Source organism: Vulpes lagopus, chromosome 19 (genome assembly GCF_018345385.1).
Source record: "Vulpes lagopus strain Blue_001 chromosome 19, ASM1834538v1, whole genome shotgun sequence".
Classification (NCBI taxonomy): domain Eukaryota; kingdom Metazoa; phylum Chordata; class Mammalia; order Carnivora; family Canidae; genus Vulpes; species Vulpes lagopus.
In genome coordinates this window covers 33,542,102-33,560,195 of record NC_054842.1, presented here as the reverse complement: position 1 = coordinate 33,560,195, position 18,094 = coordinate 33,542,102, and the positions used below count along the sequence as shown (strand labels likewise).

The 18,094-nt window shown below is 33.0% G+C and overlaps 1 protein-coding gene across 1 annotated transcript in view; it reads left to right on the top strand.

The window, feature by feature from the left end:
* Nucleotides 1-18,094, top strand: part of STAG1 (stromal antigen 1) — a 401,833-nt gene that overhangs the window by 341,990 nt on the left and 41,749 nt on the right. Inside the window, exons 22-23 of the mRNA XM_041733757.1 lie at nucleotides 3,867-3,947; nucleotides 17,653-17,745. Coding sequence (XP_041589691.1) covers nucleotides 3,867-3,947; nucleotides 17,653-17,745 — 174 coding nt within the window. The remainder of the gene's footprint in view (nucleotides 1-3,866; nucleotides 3,948-17,652; nucleotides 17,746-18,094) is intronic.

Here is an 18,094-nt window from a genome sequence, read left to right as displayed (position 1 = left end):
ATGATAACTGCTATAATTAGATTAATCTCAATACCTTAGTGGCTTAACACAATAGAAATTTATTTCTCACCCCCATGACTATAAAGTGCAGTTAAGAGAAGTGGAGTGTCACTGCACCACCCAATCATTCAAGAAACCAAGGCTTCCTGGGTTATTGATATCCTGCAGGCAGGTAGGAGAGTAGAAGATAGAAAAGGCATTCCTGCTTCCTAACTACTTTGCCCAGAAATGTGCAGTACACATTACCGTTGTCCTCCCAGGAATAGTGATAGCTCATGGAAACAGGAGGACAGAGGAGTAGGGTCAGAAGAAATTCTTTGTCATCAGCCCAGTACTTGTTATGTTATTTGAAGGTCCTCTCTGGTTTCAGAGTGTTAATCAAGGAAAGGCAGAAGAACTGTGGTCCCCTTCAGTTAAAACAATCTCTTTTACCTTTTTCAGTTTTTTATTGTTTGTCCTTGTTTTATCTGTCTGTACTACAGAAAGATGAAGTTGCTGATAAATGACTTCTGTACAAGTTGGGGTAACATCACTTATTATGGAGGATAAAATATCAGTATGACTGATGTAAAGCCCAGAAGGAAGTGTTCTAAATTTTCTTTTGAAATGTGGTCAGCTGTATTGTTATATAATTATACTAATGAGAAGGCAGAATTCTTCCTAGTCAATGAAAGTAAACTTTTTATTTTAAAATAATGCGGTGGATCCCTTAAAGTGAATTCATGATGAATGTCAATATATGACAGGTTAAAATGGGGATGCTCTATTTGAAATATGTATTGGAGTGACCAAGTGTCTCCTCCCATCATAACCATGGCCTCCAAGAAACTTCTGCAAAACTTTGGAACAGTTTGAATAACTTCCTAGTATATAGGCCAACAGAAATGTATTAGGAAAGGACATTATATTTGTGATGATTAGGAGAAATGGTAACTAAAATTAAACAATTCTTCAACATTACTTTTTTTATATCCTAATTTTCCATTGATAATGTTAATTTGTATATTACTTTTCTAGTAATCTAACAATTCAGGTTGTTTCAAAGTATAGAGAAATTTTAATACTCTCTTTTCCTTCCATACAAATCACTTTACCTCATATCTACTAAATTAGAGGTTATCAAAAAATGTCTCAGGATTAGTACATGTACTATATTAAGCATCTTCTAAGTATAGTAAGGTGATTTCTTCAGCATTAAAATTTATAACTTGACAATGTTTCAGTAGTCTTGTTTCTGGCATTCTGACATGAGTCAGTAATTTAATTATTATGTTTGTAAAACCCTGACATCATCTCACTGGTGTTGCATCAAAAGCAGCACTACTCATCCCTCTAATGATTTATTTTTAGTGCTGAGGAGGAGCATTGGAGATATCTTTTGTTTATGTGATCTAAAACCTAAACATTTTTAAGTAAAATTCTAGAATTCTAGCTACTAGAATTCTAACTACTTCTTTCTGCATTTACTGATTTTTCTTTTGATTTATTATCTATATATATTTTTATCTACATACTTATTTTTCTATATATTTTTCATTTTCTACATATATTCTTATGGTTTTTAGTTTATCAAGTGGGGAAGATAATGGAGATACTATAATAATGTAATTATTATTCTTTATTGCAATAAAGATAAACCATGTATTCAAACAAAAATGTAGTAAAGGGTCTATCCAAAATGAAATTCTCCTATAGTTAAAATTCTTAATCAGTTTTGTTTTCCTGAATTCTGTTGTCTCTGAAAAATAGGGACAAATTTTCACAAAATGAGAATTCATTGCCAATAAAAAATGAAAAAATGCCCATCTCCATTAGTAACAGATAGAAGTTAGTATAGGTTAATACTACATTAAAATAGTATTCTTGGGGGTCCCTGGGTGGATCAGATGGTTAAGCGTCTGCCTTTGGCTCAGGTTATGATATCAGGGTCCTGGGATCAAGCCCCACATCCGGGCTCCCAGATCACCCGGGAAGTTGCTTCTCCCTCTGCCTCTCCAGCTGCTCATTCTCTCTTTCTCTCTCTCAAATGAATAAATAAAATCTTAAATAAAATAATACTCTTGGTACTACCAAAAAATTAAACATACACATACTACATATAATCCAGCAATCCTTTTCCTAGAGCAGTGGTCCTTATAGTTTGAAGAGCCCTGGTGATTTCCAGGGCACATCTATGAGGTCAGACTGTTTTGTTTTGTTTTTTAATAATTTTTTTTAAGATTTTATTTATTCATGAGAGACAGAGGCAGAGCCACAGGCAGAGGGTGAAGCAGGCTGCATGCAAAGAGCCCGACATAGGACTCAATCCCAGATCCTGGGATCATGCCCTGAGCCAAAGGTGGACACTCAACCACTGAGCCACCCAGGTGTCCCAGACTGTTTTCATAATAAGAGGAAGATGTTATTTGCTTTCTTCATTTGTTCTCTCACAACTGTACATTGGAATATTGGTGTCATGTCAAAGAATAGCCACATTTACCTGCAAAGACCACTAAAAATATACCTTCTTTTTCCAACTGACTAGTGACACTGGATTTCTTCATATACTTCAATCGAAACAGCATATTTTAATAAAATGCAGAAACACATCGAAACTGTTTTCTATTAAACCAGACAGAGATTTGTAAAAATGTAAAACAGTGTAATTCTTCCCACTAAATATTTTCATTTTAGAAGTTTAGTTCTTCAGAAGTACATTTTTTGTTAAAATTATTTTAATTTTAAAATGAACAAATATTTGTAACATTTATTATTTTTAATTTCTTACATGATAAATCTGTTAAATAACCCATACAAAAAAAAGCAATTTAGTTTTTTTTTAGAGTAATCTTTTAGAATTTTTTTTAAGATTTTATTTATTCATGAAAGACAGGCAGAGAAATAGACAGAAGGAGAAGCAGGCTCCCTGCAGGAAGCCCCATTCAGGACTCGATCCCAGGGATCACACCCTGAGCTGAAGGCTGATGCTCAACCACTGAGCCACCCTTTAGTCATTTTTAAGAGTGTAAAGAGGTCCTGAGAACTAAAAACTTCAAGAACCTCTGAGCTAGACAGGTGCATGCATGAACACCAGGAGACATGTGTAAGAAAGTTCATAGCAGCATTCTTCATAATGGCCTAAAATCAGAAGCATTGTAAAAGCTCAATGATAGAATGAATAAATACGATATTCTAAATATGATACAAGACCAAAAAATAATGAACCATGGCTACATGCAACAATATATATAAATCTTAACTATAAATGTTAAAATGAAAAAAGTCAGATTCAAAGTAATTCATATTGCATGATTTCATTTATATAATGTTCACAAATAGGTGTTAATAAACTCAGTATTTAGAAATGCAGACTTAGGTAGTTAAAATGTACTGACTGCCTGATTAGTCAAAATGGCTATTACCTTTAAAGAGACGAGAAGACATTATATTGGAAGAAGGTGCTAGCAATGTTCTATTTCTTGACTTGGGTAGTGTTCATGAAGGTATTTTTCTCTTATGCACATTTCTGTATACATGTTCTATTCATAGTAGAAATATTTTAAAACAAAATAATCATTTATTATAAAATCTGGATAAAAATTTCTTCAATCTCCCTTTTAAAAATCTGAGCAAATACAACAGATTTTTGTTTAAAGCATAGTGTTATTTGGGTCCATATTTATTGACATACATTATATTTTTATTCTCTAGACTGATATGTTGGTTTGTCTTTTTTTACCTAAATATTATTTTACACATTTTAACTTTCTACAAAAATTTGGACTTGAAAACTTATTATAAGAAAAAACTATGATAAACATTGTTCTCTTAATACTGTACAAACATAAATTATGTCTCATTTGTTTGAATTTTTTTATTTGATACAGATAGTCGTACAGGCACTGCAGTGTTCCCATTACTCGATTCTTTGGCAGTTGGTGAAAATTACTGATGGTTCTCCTTCCAAAGTAAGTAAGAGTTTCTGAAGGCAGAAGGGTTATTATTATTACTAAAATAAAATACCTTGCTTAAATAATTACTTATTAATTTATTCTTACCAGTTACAATAAATTATAATTTTTAATGAAGTATATAATAATTATTATCAATTCTTGCTTTATCCTATGAGTAAGTATATTTTACCTCTTTGAAAGATAACCAGTTCTTCAAGCAATAGATGCAGAACTGTATAGATACACAAATTTAAAAGTCTTACCAGAAATCACTATAGTAGAAACCACAAGAGCTCTGATAGGTGACATGCTATTAAAAAGAATAATATTGAAGGTAATGCTATGTAAGTCTTAGTTTTGGAATTATAGCACCTTGGGGTCCAAACTAAACACTCTTGTTAAAAAAAAAATTATCTAGTAATTTTTTTTTTTCATTTTAATCTAGCCATGACCATTCAAAACAAAAAGGAAAATACGAGTTAGATTAAATTAAACTAGGATCCAAGAGAGTCAAACAGAGCCTAAAGCCTACTAAACTTGAGGACATTTTGTAATGTAGACAAATCCCAAGGCCCTCCGGCGTAGACTATCTACTAAGTAGCACATCTCCCCTGATCAAGTTGGGATTCTTAAGAGTTACTTCCAGCACAAGGGTAAATTAGAAATAAACCCATACCAGCTCCATTCATGGGGGAATATAGGGAAAATAGCCTGTCTTAAAATTTGTCATTGAATAAAAGGGAGAAAGTAGGTCTTTCATTGAAAGTTTATAACCATGAATGAGCTTTCATGTAGATTTCCACCCTAAATTCATACTACTTTAGTGGTCCATTAAAAAATTTTAAAAGTTAAGATTTTGATTTAAAATATTCTGTGTTGGTGATTATCTCCAGGCACCTAACACAATCAAGTGTAAATCCTTTCTAAAGGAACTTGCCTCAAAGAGGCAGATAAAATTTTAAGAAAAATTAGCTCCTGGTAAAGATTACACAACTCAGAAGAAAAGAAACCATGAACAGAACCATGAAGAGAATCAGACCAAAAAAATGCTATTTATACATTGAAATTATCTGATACAAATATAAAATAAATATATTGCAGTTTTGCGAGAGAGGCTTTAACATATGTTTGTAAAGAGCAAACACTTGATAAAGAACCAAGTCAAAATACCACAATGTTTACATATCCTCATCTTAACAAAACAGAAGATATTCAACCAGTAGATTAATGATACATTATAGAACCAACAGCATGATATACAGCATTCCTTTTTTCCTAATTAATAACTTGAAGATTTCTCTGCCTTTAGAAAGAAATTGGGGTTTTTATTTATTCTCAATTAGAGCAAGAATAATTGGTTAGCATCGTGTTTTTTATATTTTATTGACAGTTTTAGTCTTGAAAAGCAGAAATCAAAATTAACCTTATATTAGTAACAAAAGTCACTTTAAAGTAAATAATGCTTTCATGTTTTTGAAATGTTCCTTAATATGACAAAGGAGATTGAATATAAATAAGTTAAAATTTGATAGCAAGAGTTTATATGTTGCAAACAGAGTTACTTTTGTTTTGATGTTTTCATCTAGTTGATTTTGGTATTCCATTTTTTAACCTGTTACCGTAAAATTATTTTGAAATTCCTTAGCTTTCTGTTTAATTTTGGTCTGACTCATTCTTCTAATAAAAGATATCTTCATTTTTTATCATTTGTCATAATACAGATTTCGTAATTGTCATTGTCACAGTGGCAGTGCAGCTTTTGTGGTCGTCACTGATTTTCTTTATGCCAGAAAATGCTGCAGCATCTTTTAGGTGCATTATTATTCAGTTGATTTCTGTTTATAGTTTTGCGTGTATACATACTGTATGTGAAATTCTCCTTACTAAAATGTTTCTCAGATTATTTCTTCTCATTTTGAAGTTATTGGTAATTTTTTTAACCCAAGTATATTCAATAATCATTGAGTGTTGGTTATATCTATCATTTAAAAGTTATTCTCTAAGTGATAATCTTGAAAAGAATGAATTTTCAAGACACAAGCAAACTTTAAAAATTAATCTCTCATTGCTAAGATTTATCCTTTTAAAACAATTATTATAAAAAATTTTAAAAAATTTAAAAAGCAATTATTGTAATGACTCGTATGTAATAATCACTAGATCAGTAATTGCCAGTTTTCTAATCCCATGTAATGTAGGATATCTTTGAAAATTTAAGATCCACATAAATAAGCTTTGTATGTGTTTAATCTCTATTATTAATATCCCATCTGATAAGATATCAACTCCCTAACTATAGTTTCAACCACGTCATTAGCTTGTTGTACAAATAACCTTGAGGCAAGCCACTTGATAGAACAGATAATGTATGTCAAAGCATTTTATCTATTGTGAAATGCTTTCCAGATATTAGTAACAACTAAAATAATCACTTATCATTGTCAGATTACTTATTTGTAAAATTAAAAATTGTACTTGGCCAGTCAACTCTAGCTCTAAAATTCTTCAGTTTTCTAAGGTTAATTAATAACTGCTTTACCTGTAGATGTCTGAGTAGGTATACAAGAATCTTAATAGTGGTTAACTCTGAGAAAGAGAAATTCTTTGGGGTCAAGCATAAGAAGGAGAGAAACTTATTTTTGCTTTATAGCTTTTGTTACTGTCTGAGGGATTTTTTTTGTTGATGACTATATCTAACAGTGTTAATTTTATCACAAAAACTTTCAAAAGCTGCTACTACAAAAACATCCTGATTATCTCATCCTAATCTTAGATTTTGATTTATCACATATAGCTCAGAGTTGTTGAGCTTGGATAAATACTAGAAAAATGCCTAGTGTGTCCTGTATCTTATTTGCTGTAGCAATATTATTCTGTTGTTCATAAGTGTGATATTAAAGCTATAAGGAAATTTGCAAGTGATCTGATGAGACCTGCTTGTTTTAGGTAAGACCTAGAAAGGGACATTGTTATTATTTTTACCTTGTTGATATTTTACATTTTGTAAGTCACTTGAATTAAGTGCTTTAACTTAATTAAATATTCCTAATAATTCTATAAAATAGATGTTATGATAATCCCACTGTACAAATAAGGAACTTGATACTTAGAAACATTGGGACTTGATTAAGATCTGAAACTTAGAGCACAAGTCTTTTGAATCTCAATCTAGAAGTTTTTCTGTTGGCACTTATTAAATTCTTCATTCCTCTTAAAACAACTAGTTCTAAAAGGTTTTGTTTTTTATAAATAAATTTTCTAAGGGCACATTGGTTGACTCCTTTCTGAACACAAGCTAACAATGTTAATCAGTTGGGTACCAAAAAGTTAGGTAAGTTATGTCATATAGTCAGGGTTTTTCATCATTCAGTATCCCCAGTAGGATATATTTAATGAGAAGTTGCTGTGATTTTAAATGCCTCAGTTTGTGATGCCAGTGGATTACAATTGAAGTATACAAAGGACTTTGGTAATGCAATCTATCCTTTTTCCTTGTTCCCTTTCAGGGAACACCCTGAAACTTAAATTTGATACTGTAGCCCCTTGGGGTCTATGTATTTAAAATGTGTAATGATCACTTAGAGACAACTTGAAAGTGTTCTTATTTGAATTATTTTCAGTTTTTATTGTTGAGCAATTATTATGTTAATGTGAAATGAACCAATTTGCTAGCGAGCTGAACTAGCCGGCTAACCAGTTTTTCGCTACTCACTTTTATAGAAATTCCTTTAAATCTCTGAGGAAGTCATGTGTTTGATTAATCAATTATGCTTATTAGTTTGGGATGTAAAATATAAAGTAGAATGGTTTTCATAAATTCAGGCTCTCTTACTTGACTATTTGTTCATTGTAAAAAATATATAAATAAAATTTCTGAATCTTACCACTTATGGATAACCACTGTTAATATTTTGGTGTATTTTCTTTCAATACTTCTCACATATTTCAACCTTATTGAGATCATAATGTATTTACAGTTTACAAAGTTTTGTGTCTCCTCTTCAATCAGCATTTCCTTTAGCTACTAAGAAGTGTTTGTAGATAATATTTTAATGTATGGATGATAGTCCATAATTTATTTTACCACTCTTACCTCTTGGATTTTTAGGTTGTTTAAGCATGTTAATAAAATTGATGATGCCATGATGGGCATTCTGATGCAAAAGTTTGTTCTGTGTTTTACACTGTTTCATCTTGTATTATATTCTTAGAAATGGAACTGTTGGGTCAGAGATGGTACATACTTTTAGTCTTGATATATATTGCCACATTGCTTTTTAGAGAATACTTTCTAAAATTTATTTTTTTCTCTATTTATGACAAAAAATATATCATTCAGAAAATTATGAATGATAGTTATATTTGAAGTTTAAATTCAAGTTATAATTTAACACAACAGTGAACACTTTCATAAAATAAAGTATATGAGAAGACTATATATCAAGAACAGGATTAGATCTTTATTTGAATTGGAAGTGCATTGGGTTTTACCAATGGGTATTTCCTCTGTTCCCCTAATTTCCAGAGTTGAAGCTCTTTGGCAGTCACACAGGTCATGCTCAGTATACTTTGCTCCGGTGCCCCCTAGTGCTGGTCCTGTAGAAGCAGCCTTCAGTTTCTCTTCTCTAACAGAAAACATCCTTCTTCCTTCAGCTCCTTCTGGACATATACAAAGACATGTAAAGAGCCAGGTAAATAAGAGTTAGGGCTAATATAATGCCCCTGTTGCCTTTTTTGGCCTGGGGATGTAGAATTTATCCTCAATATTTTTTTTTCCTCCTAGGAGGAGCTGTCCTACTCTCTATAATCTTAAATTTGTAGCTCTCAGCCTTACCCTGCATGTTCCTATTATAGACAGCAGTAGGGAGGGCCTGGGGAAAACATCCCTGCCTTCTGGGCCCTGGCCCTGTTCCTTGTCTTTTAAATAAAAGAAAGTCAACATCCCTCAGGTAGCTGCAAGTGAATTTATTATTGAAGTATTTAGCTGCAAAATTTATTCCTCCATTACCCTTTGACTTAAGGGTCTCAATTCCAACTTGTTTACCTCCAAACAGACTGAGGAAGGGAAGGGTTAGGATGAAGATGGGACTGGTGGTGGCCAACCCAGTGAGGAGACATGTTTAACCTTGCTGTTCTTCATGAAATATACATTTTTTACAAGTGTATTAAAAATAGGCTCAAATATGTAAAAATCTACAGGCTGCTTTCTACCTTTCTTTTCTCTTCCCTTCCCAGTCCTTTAGAATAAATAAAAAAGAAAGATAGCTCACCTGGGACCTACCCCAAATTTCCTGTAAGAACAAAATACAGATAGCACCTCACTCTTTGCAGAATTAACTACTTTGTTGGGGGAGGGGAATGGGGCCAATAGTGAAAAGTCATAGCTTTTCCTCTAGGAACAAATTTTTAGTAGTGTGTAACCATTTTACTTCATTCTTTTTTTCTTGAATGTTTCCCCCCTACCTTTTATTTTATGAGAATTCTATCCTTAGTAACTATCTAGTTAATTTAAAGCCTTTCCTTTTGATTGTTCCATGACTTCAGAGTCATTCAAGAGTCCTATCTCAAGTGTTGATTGGCTGGTCTAGGAGAGTTTAAGGAGAAAGATCCAGATCTTGATTAATAGCCATTTTCTTATTCAGCTCTCAGAATGTTCTTTAAAAAAAAAAAATCTGAAATACTGAAGTAGGTTCATACCAAAATCTGAATTTCTCCAGAATTTTATCTAACATTCTAAAAGCCTCTGAAAACCAGAAGTAAATATGTTCAATTATAAAAGAACCTACAAGTTATGAGTCTAGCATTCCATTAATAATTATATGCTGTTTGCAACCCTATTCCTGGGGCCCCGTTCTTAAAAATTGCTGTCTGTTAAGGAAAGACAGTATAAGGCTTCCTCAGTTTTACTAGCCTATTCCGTAAGGTGCTGTTTTTACTTATACAGGGACAGTGGTCTTTAAAGTACCTATTTTATAGGTGCAGATTTTATAAATACTGAAACTCCTTAACATATTTAATACCTTATGATATAAGAAATAAGCCAGGACTGAGAAGATCTATCCAAGTAACAATTATTATAATGTGAAAGTATGTTTAAACTGAGTTTTTCAGAGATCTAAAGCAATATTTAGAATATTTAAACAAAACAGAACACTTCCCACTTTCTAGTACAGAGATTGGGATTTGCCTCACCAGAATTAATGATAAAAGTGTACTTTCCTGTCTGTCCATTTATTTGAATAGAAAGGAAATGGGTGTTTCATATTCTACTTAATACCTCTGATAACATAATGCATACCTTCCTACAGTAGGTTTTTTGTTTTAAAATGTAATTTTTTTCCAGCAGCCATTCTAAAGTTACCAGGTATTTGTTAAAGGACTTCTTGTTACAGACCCAATTTATATATATAAGAAACTCCTAGCTTATAAGTAGGGTTTATTTCCAGCATTTTTGTGTTAGATCATGATCTTTGGAGTTAAATCTAAGTTCAAATTTTGGTGCCATTTCTTACCACCTGTGGCAAAGAAGCAAGTTACTTCCCTCTTTGAACTTCAGTTTCCTATTGTGTATGTGATGTTCACTGTGGGATAGGGTTTTGGGGAAGATTGAATTGAAGGAAATGTTTTAGCAAGCAACAACTGTTGTTTTGATGGCATTAAATTGCAGTCCTAGCCTATGCCTTCCTAATCTCCCCTTTCAAAATCAAGAATTGATACGAAACGAACTGTTCTCTAAGGCTGTGGGAGTATGTAAACATGCTTAGTAGCTAGTGTAGGTTTGAGAAAGAACATGGTAGATTTTTGTTCTTCACCTGTATCTTGGAATACTTTGGAAATTCAAGTCTCTCACTTTGGTCCTAGCAGCCACTATTTTTCCCCTGCTCCTTTCACTCCTTAAGCTTCTTTCATCTTTGTACACTACAGGAAATAAGTCAGATATTTTGGAACTACAGTAGGCAGCTGAAGGAATCCTGGATCATAAGTAGATTAGTTTGAGGCAAAGTCAGAAGATGGGGATTCAAATTACCAAGAACAGCAACACTGAAAACTAGGTATTACAACTAGGGTCCAAATATTCAATAGTTACTTTAATGTATACTGACAAAAGTGGCACACCCTCTCCCCCACCCTAAAGAGAAGCTAGTAGCAGCTATTCATTGAAGAAAGCAATTTTAAAAATATTATATAGGGTTTACTTCTCCACAGTGGTGATGGTTTTTACATCTTTTGCTCACTGATGTGTCCCAAGTGAATGAATTTAGTTCCATTTGTTTTTATCATGTTTAATGTGGATAATGACTTAATTGGGCTGAAAAATAATATAATGAGCCTCATTATGTGTTAGTAATGGCACTAAGTACAAGTAAACATAACACAGTTTATGTTCCAAAGAGCTTTATAGCCCAGTATAGACTGGGCACACTACAGCCCATGGACCCATACCCTGACCTTTGTTTTTATAATAAAGTTTTAATGGAACACAGCCATGCTCGTTCATTCATGTACTGTCTAGGGCTGCTTTTCTTACAGTAGCAAAATAGTTGGGACGGAGACTATACGACCCATGAAACCTAAAATACTACAATCTGACTGACGCTTTACACCAAAAGTTTGCCAGTCCCTGACCTCACAAAGTAACCCCTTGCTCTTGTTTACCAGACTTTGTCAATAATCCTGTTTTTCTATTCTGGGTAAGTAGTTTTGAGCCCCTTCTTTATCATGAAAATTGATCACTAAATTCTTCACAGGCTTTATTTTCGTATTCTAACATCTTTGACCTGGTCTTGGTCCTCATTTTACAACTTCTCTGTTCTTTTGCTGCCCATTCTAAAAATATGTATTTGTTATATATTGATAGTGTTGAACTGGTTTTGTGTATGTAATACTAGTTCTTCGGTGGCTTCAGTTTTCTGGCTGTAATTATCTTAATGGTATTTCATATCTATAGATAAGTAGACAACTAAATTAGGTTTTTCTCTAGACACACAAAATTGTGATACATAATGAAAATGTACAAAGATGAAGGAAGCTAAAGAAGTCAGTACAGAAGAAAAATAGTGACCAAATTGAGAAACTTGACTTCCTTCATTATTATTCCAAAATACAGACGGAGGACAAAATCTGCTATACTGTAGGACAAAATCTGCTATACTGTATCCCAGACTTACACTAGATACATGTTTGTGTGTGTATAGGACCTAAACTCTGACCTTTCTTCACTGATTGTAGTCATATTGAGATACTTGGTTCTTAAGGAACAGTCTACATTTAAGATCTATTTTTCTAGGATGTGAGAGCCTTTGTGCCTTTGAGAAAACTCCTTTCTTATATGCGTTATATGATAAATTCACTGCCTTAATTATGCCAGCCTTATTCAGGGTTTTTCATTGTTGAGATTTTGCCAGCCAAAGTGTAAAAACATCTTAATTACTTGAAATTCTTGGTTTCAAAAAATCTACCAGGAAGAAAAACAAAAACAAAAAACTTGGGCCCAGCTAGTGAGACAACTTCCAAAATGGATAAAAAAGAATGTAGCCCCAAGATATTAAAACTTAAATCTCAGGATAATCTTATCACCTAAACCATTCAAATTCTTTCCACAGCTACTTGGGAAAAGTGTCCTGATGCCAAGCTACTTTTTGAAAATAAAAGAAAACACTGGTTCCATTTAGGAAAAAGCATTTGAAAACAAGTACTATATAGTTAGTTCATATTATAGCTTATACTGTACTGAGATTACTCTTCTTTTCACTCTCTGCCTTTAGTTCTCACCTCTATAATTTAGGTACTCTGGCTAGAAAGGGGATTTTATAAGTAAAGTAAGTGTTCAAAGTTGTAAAGGTACTCCCTAAACATTCTAGTTTCTTAAAATTACAGTCTGGATAACTAGCATATCTTGCTCTTGGGTTGTTGTTTTTCAGTGTCCTCTGAGTTGACCATCTTTTTTGTTTATATATAAATATATTTGAGTATTTTGAGTTTCAATTTTCTTATCTCCATAATGTCTTTTTCCTCAACATATTAATTTACCCACTTAATAGAAAAAAGTCATTATAGTACAATGGTTAAGAGCACAGAATGGAGGCAAACTGCTTTGGTCTTTGGGACTGCATTTAACATCTCTGTGCCTCTTTGTATGTAAAATGGGAGAGTGATGATAATATCAATATCCATCACAGTTTGGAGGATTAGTTGAGTTAATTCACAAAAAGCTTAGAGTAGTGCCTGGTACATAGTGTGTGTCAGTAAATGTTAACTTTACTATTATTGAATTCTAGCCCAGAAAAAAATACTACATATAAAAATGTTCCTGTTTATTCAGTGTAAGTTAAGCATGTTTAGTTTTTCTCATAATGACTTTACAGCTATTACAGCAGGAGAAAAGGTATTTCATTCCAGAATATATGGACTGTAACAAGTTTCCTCAAACTTTAAAACAGCAGGGCACCTGGGTGTCTCAACCACGGTGGCTCAGTGGTTGAGCATCTGCCTTTGGCTCAGGGTGTGATCCTTGGGTCCTGAGATTGAGTCCCACATCAGGCTTCCCTGCAGGGAGCCTACTTCTCCTTCTGCCTGTATCTCTGCCTCTCTCTGTGTGTCTCTCATGAATAAATAAAATCTTTCCCCCCCAAAAAATTGTTTTTAACAGCCAACAGTTTATTTTAAAAGGAGTTCAAGTAAATGTGCTAATTTTTGTGGTTTAAGCTCTCATTATTGGCCCTATTAAGCATCTTCTTATATTTTTTTCTTACTTTTTCTTACCCTTTTGAATATCATATATTCTTGCTTTTCAAAGGCTTTTAGAATAAAGCCAACTCTGAAACTTACCTTAATGCTGGAATTTTAAAATCGTAGACTCTGAACCTCTTAAAATTTTGGTTTAACATCCTGAAAATTTCTAACGATTTTTACTACCATGTATCCCAGTAGTGGCTGTTAACTTGAGCACAATCACAGTCTTGGGAATCATAATTCCAACTATTTAAATCAAATGAAATATAGTAAGATGCCTGCATAATGAAGTGGGAAATTGTACAGTGAATAAAAAGCACTATATTCTGAAATCCACAAGAACCTAAATTCTACTCTCAGCTGTTTAAAGGGATTTACCATATGAAGATCAGTTAAAATATACAGTTTCTCTTTCCATTTACCTAAACCTATTGTTACTTGTATTTCTTTTAATGGAATCTGACTACAATTAACTTTCTTGAGCACTCAAATAATATTTAGGTTGCATCCAGTCTAGTGCAAACTTTACAGCTAAAGGCTTTTAGCTTCTAATTCTTGGTTCCTTCTCATTCATTTCTTCTTTAAATACTTCTGATTAGTTTTGGTAGGTTGCTTACTTATTTGCAATGTTAAGTATACAACTTTTCAAATGAATTGGCAAGTTGTCATTTTGTGTAAGACATACCTGCTTTATGATTGACCTTTAAAGGAATACTTGCCTCCAACTCCAAAGATAGCTCCCTAGACAGCTTCTTTGCATACTAACCAAAAAATTTAAGGAAATAAAAGCATTACTACCTCCTAGCATCATTTTTTAGAACTCTGTTCATAGTTTGGAAAAACAAACACATTACACATTTAACCCTAGGATTGTAGTATCATCTATATTATGTATACTTAATATTTCATTCAGTAAATATTTATTAAACACCTACCATGTGCCAAGCACTATTCTAGGTACTAGCAAGGGAACAGTGAACATTCCTCCTTTGAATACTAGGAGGTTTAACCAGTTAGCACCTATCTGTTCTCATTGGAATGCCTAGGAGTCAATTCAACAGAATCACAGAATGCCATAGAACCTCATCATTCAGATTCAGTTATAGTTTTTTTGACTCTATAATCCTGAGACGTAAGTTTTCTAAGGTCACGTAACTAGTCAGTAGCCTGGCTTGCTTTTTGTTTTTCTTTCAGTTATTCAGCAAATTCTCAAATTTTTTTTCTATTGAAAAGATTAAAAAAAATCCTCCATTAATCTCAAAAGACCCTTCTAGCAGCCATCTTTTTTTTTTTTTTTTTTTTGGCTCTTGACCAACTTTTTTATAAGAGTTTGACTTCTTTTTCTTTCAACCCACTGCAATCTGACTTCAGCCCTTTTAATTCCACTGAAAGTGTTCTCTTCAAGGTCACTCACAACCTTATCATTGCTGATATGAGATACTTTCTAATCCTTAGCTTGTCTTTTCTTTGTGGCATTTAAATTACTACATCCATTTTTTAATTTTTTTCTTAACATTTTTTAATGTTTTCTTTGCAGAAGATGCCATATTCTTCTGGTTTTTATTCCTACTCAGACCATTTCTTACATTTCTTCACATGCTCTTCTTTCTCAGTCATGTTATATATTTTTGTTCCCCAAGATACTTTTGTCCACCTTCTCTACATAATCTCTTTGAGTAATCTGGTGTACTTCCATTGCTTCTGTTGCCATCTAAATGCCGAGGACTCTCAGATATTAATTCTTGCTTAATAAATTCTTTCCCATGGGCTTTGAACTCCTGTAGTGAACTTCCTACTACATATCTCCAGTAGGATATTTTTCAGGAATCTCAGATCATCATCTCCAAATTGAACTGTTAGGTCAGTGTTTTTTTGTGTGTTAACTATTTCGGTGATTTACCCATCATCCACCTAATAGGTAACTACCTAGAACTTTAGGATTAATCAATGCCCCCCATTCTGATTAGTGCATAAGTTCTATGCTGCTGTTTTAATTTCTCCTCAAACTGTTTCACATCTTTACTGCCAACATTTTATTTTCAGGCCTTTATTCTAAATTATTCCTATGACTTTTGTTAATATGTAAGGAAACATAGAATAGGGATTAAAGAGCATGGATTTTAGACAGAAGAGTCAGATAACCCCATATTTGGATCCTTACTCTGTCACTTAGAATCTGTGGGTGTTCTGAAGTTCAGTTGCCTCATCTGAATAGTAGCACTTCATACAGTGATTGTGAGATTTAAATTTATGGCCCATAGAACACAGTACCTGGTACATAATAAGCATTCAGCAGAAGATTGTATTTACCATTAAGTAGCCTCCCTGTTCCACATCATTCTCCATTCTGCTTAGAATATGATTCTTTAAAACAAAATTCTAGCAATCTCCTGATAAGAATTCTTTTATAGTAGTTCTTTATTGCCATTAGGATAATACCCAGATGACTTAACAAGGGTTTTTAAATGATCTTCTATTTAAATGGAAATGGATCCTGTTTTCCTCTTCAGCTTTCTCTTTTGCTCTCTCCTCCCTATTTGTGCCCTAGTTGCAATAAATTAACAGCCTCTCAAAAGTGTGTTCAGGCTTCTGAACGTTTTGTGCCGTCAGATACCTTTTTCTATAGCTAGATAAGTTTTAGTTGTTCAAAACTCAGCTTACATGTTACCATCTTTGGGAACCCTTCTGTGACTACTTTTAACTCTGGATTAGGCTTTCCAACATAGTACTCCTTATATCCTATTGCAGCTGCCTGTTCTCTTGTCTGTTTCCCCTAATGTATAATGAATCTTTGAAATTAGAGAAGGTCAAAGAATGTTGAGTTTTGGTTGTTGGATGTTCATCTGCAGGAACAATAAAGGTTTTAAAGACAGTGTTCTTTTTACTGTTCTGCAAAAAATGAGCTTATTCTTCCAAATACTACACTCATTTTAGCAAGAGGAAATAAATGTGTGTAATTTTTTAAGTATCTTTATTTGGGATGTGAAGATCCCAAAAGGGAGTGAGTTCTGCCATCTGTTTAAAAAAAAAAAAAAGTAGCTTCAAGAACTTTAGTTTAATAGAGTACTCTTTAAAAGTGATTTCTATATCATCCGCCTTTCCTAATTTAATAACTCTTCATTACTATTTTAAATATCTATGTCATTCTGAATTATCTTCATGTGTCTTCCTCATTAGTACAAATATGAGCTCTGACATCAGACAGTGTGGTTTCAAACCCTTGCTAATAATGACTACTTCTAATCAATACAAATACTAAATTATGTAACAGTAAGCCCTTCAAACCAGTGCCCGACACATTTAGGTGCTTGATAAATTTAAATTTCCTTTTATACTTTTCAAATTTTCACATTGAATGTTATATGGCCATCTAATTAAATTCTATTCACTCATTCAATTTTAAATTAGAGCCCATCCTATTATAAAGGTCCCTCCATCTCAGCTCTCTTTGCTACAGTTAATACCAAAAAATTTTGAATACTTAATTACTCTCTGATTGGTCTAATACCCTGATAGGATGTTAACTCTTTGAAGGCATGGGCAGTCTTAAAATTATTTTTCTCCCATTGGTATTTTGCAGAGTGCTAAGAATATGGGAGAAACTCAATATATATTTGTTGCTTAATTGATTTTTTTCAGTGTGCTGCTGTGCTTCCTCACCATACTACCAACTAACATGTATTTAGGAAGACTAATAATTTTAGTATCAACCCAAGTAAACCATACTTAAAAAGGAAAATATGTTGGGAGAAATTATACTGAGCGTTCCTAAGCAAAATAGAATTGAGTGTTTGGGATTATCAGTTTTGCTGCCCCTTCCATTAGGATAACTAGGAAATAACTATTTAATTTGGTTCCCAACAACAAATTTGGTTTTATGAATTTCCTTAACAATAAACCAATTGGCTACTTTCCATTTATTATTTCTTCTGGATCATTTTTCTAGGAGATTGTAATTCATGTTTACAAATTTGAATGTGTCTTACAGGAGGATTTGTTGGTATTGAGGAAAACAGTGAAATCCTTTTTGGCTGTTTGCCAACAGTGCCTATCTAATGTTAATACTCCAGTGAAGGAACAGGTAAGAAATTATCAGTTAAGAGCTCTCAATAAAAAACAAATATACTGAATAATAATAATAAGATGTAATTTTTAATGGCAGTTCTTAGTGTACGAATCTGTCCCTAACATTTATGGAATCTGGAAAAGAGTATAGATGAATGAATATTTAATTTAACAAAGCAAGCTAACTAACTTGTTACAGGTCTTTTTACCTAGACAAGGACACTGTACTAATGATGTAGTTCTATAATTCCTAAGATTCCTAAGAATTCTGTCCTAAAACAGGTTTGGGGAGCTGGAAGAACTTCTCACACACACATGTAAACACTTCAGCCCACATGTCCAAACTCTGTCATTATCTCCTCAAA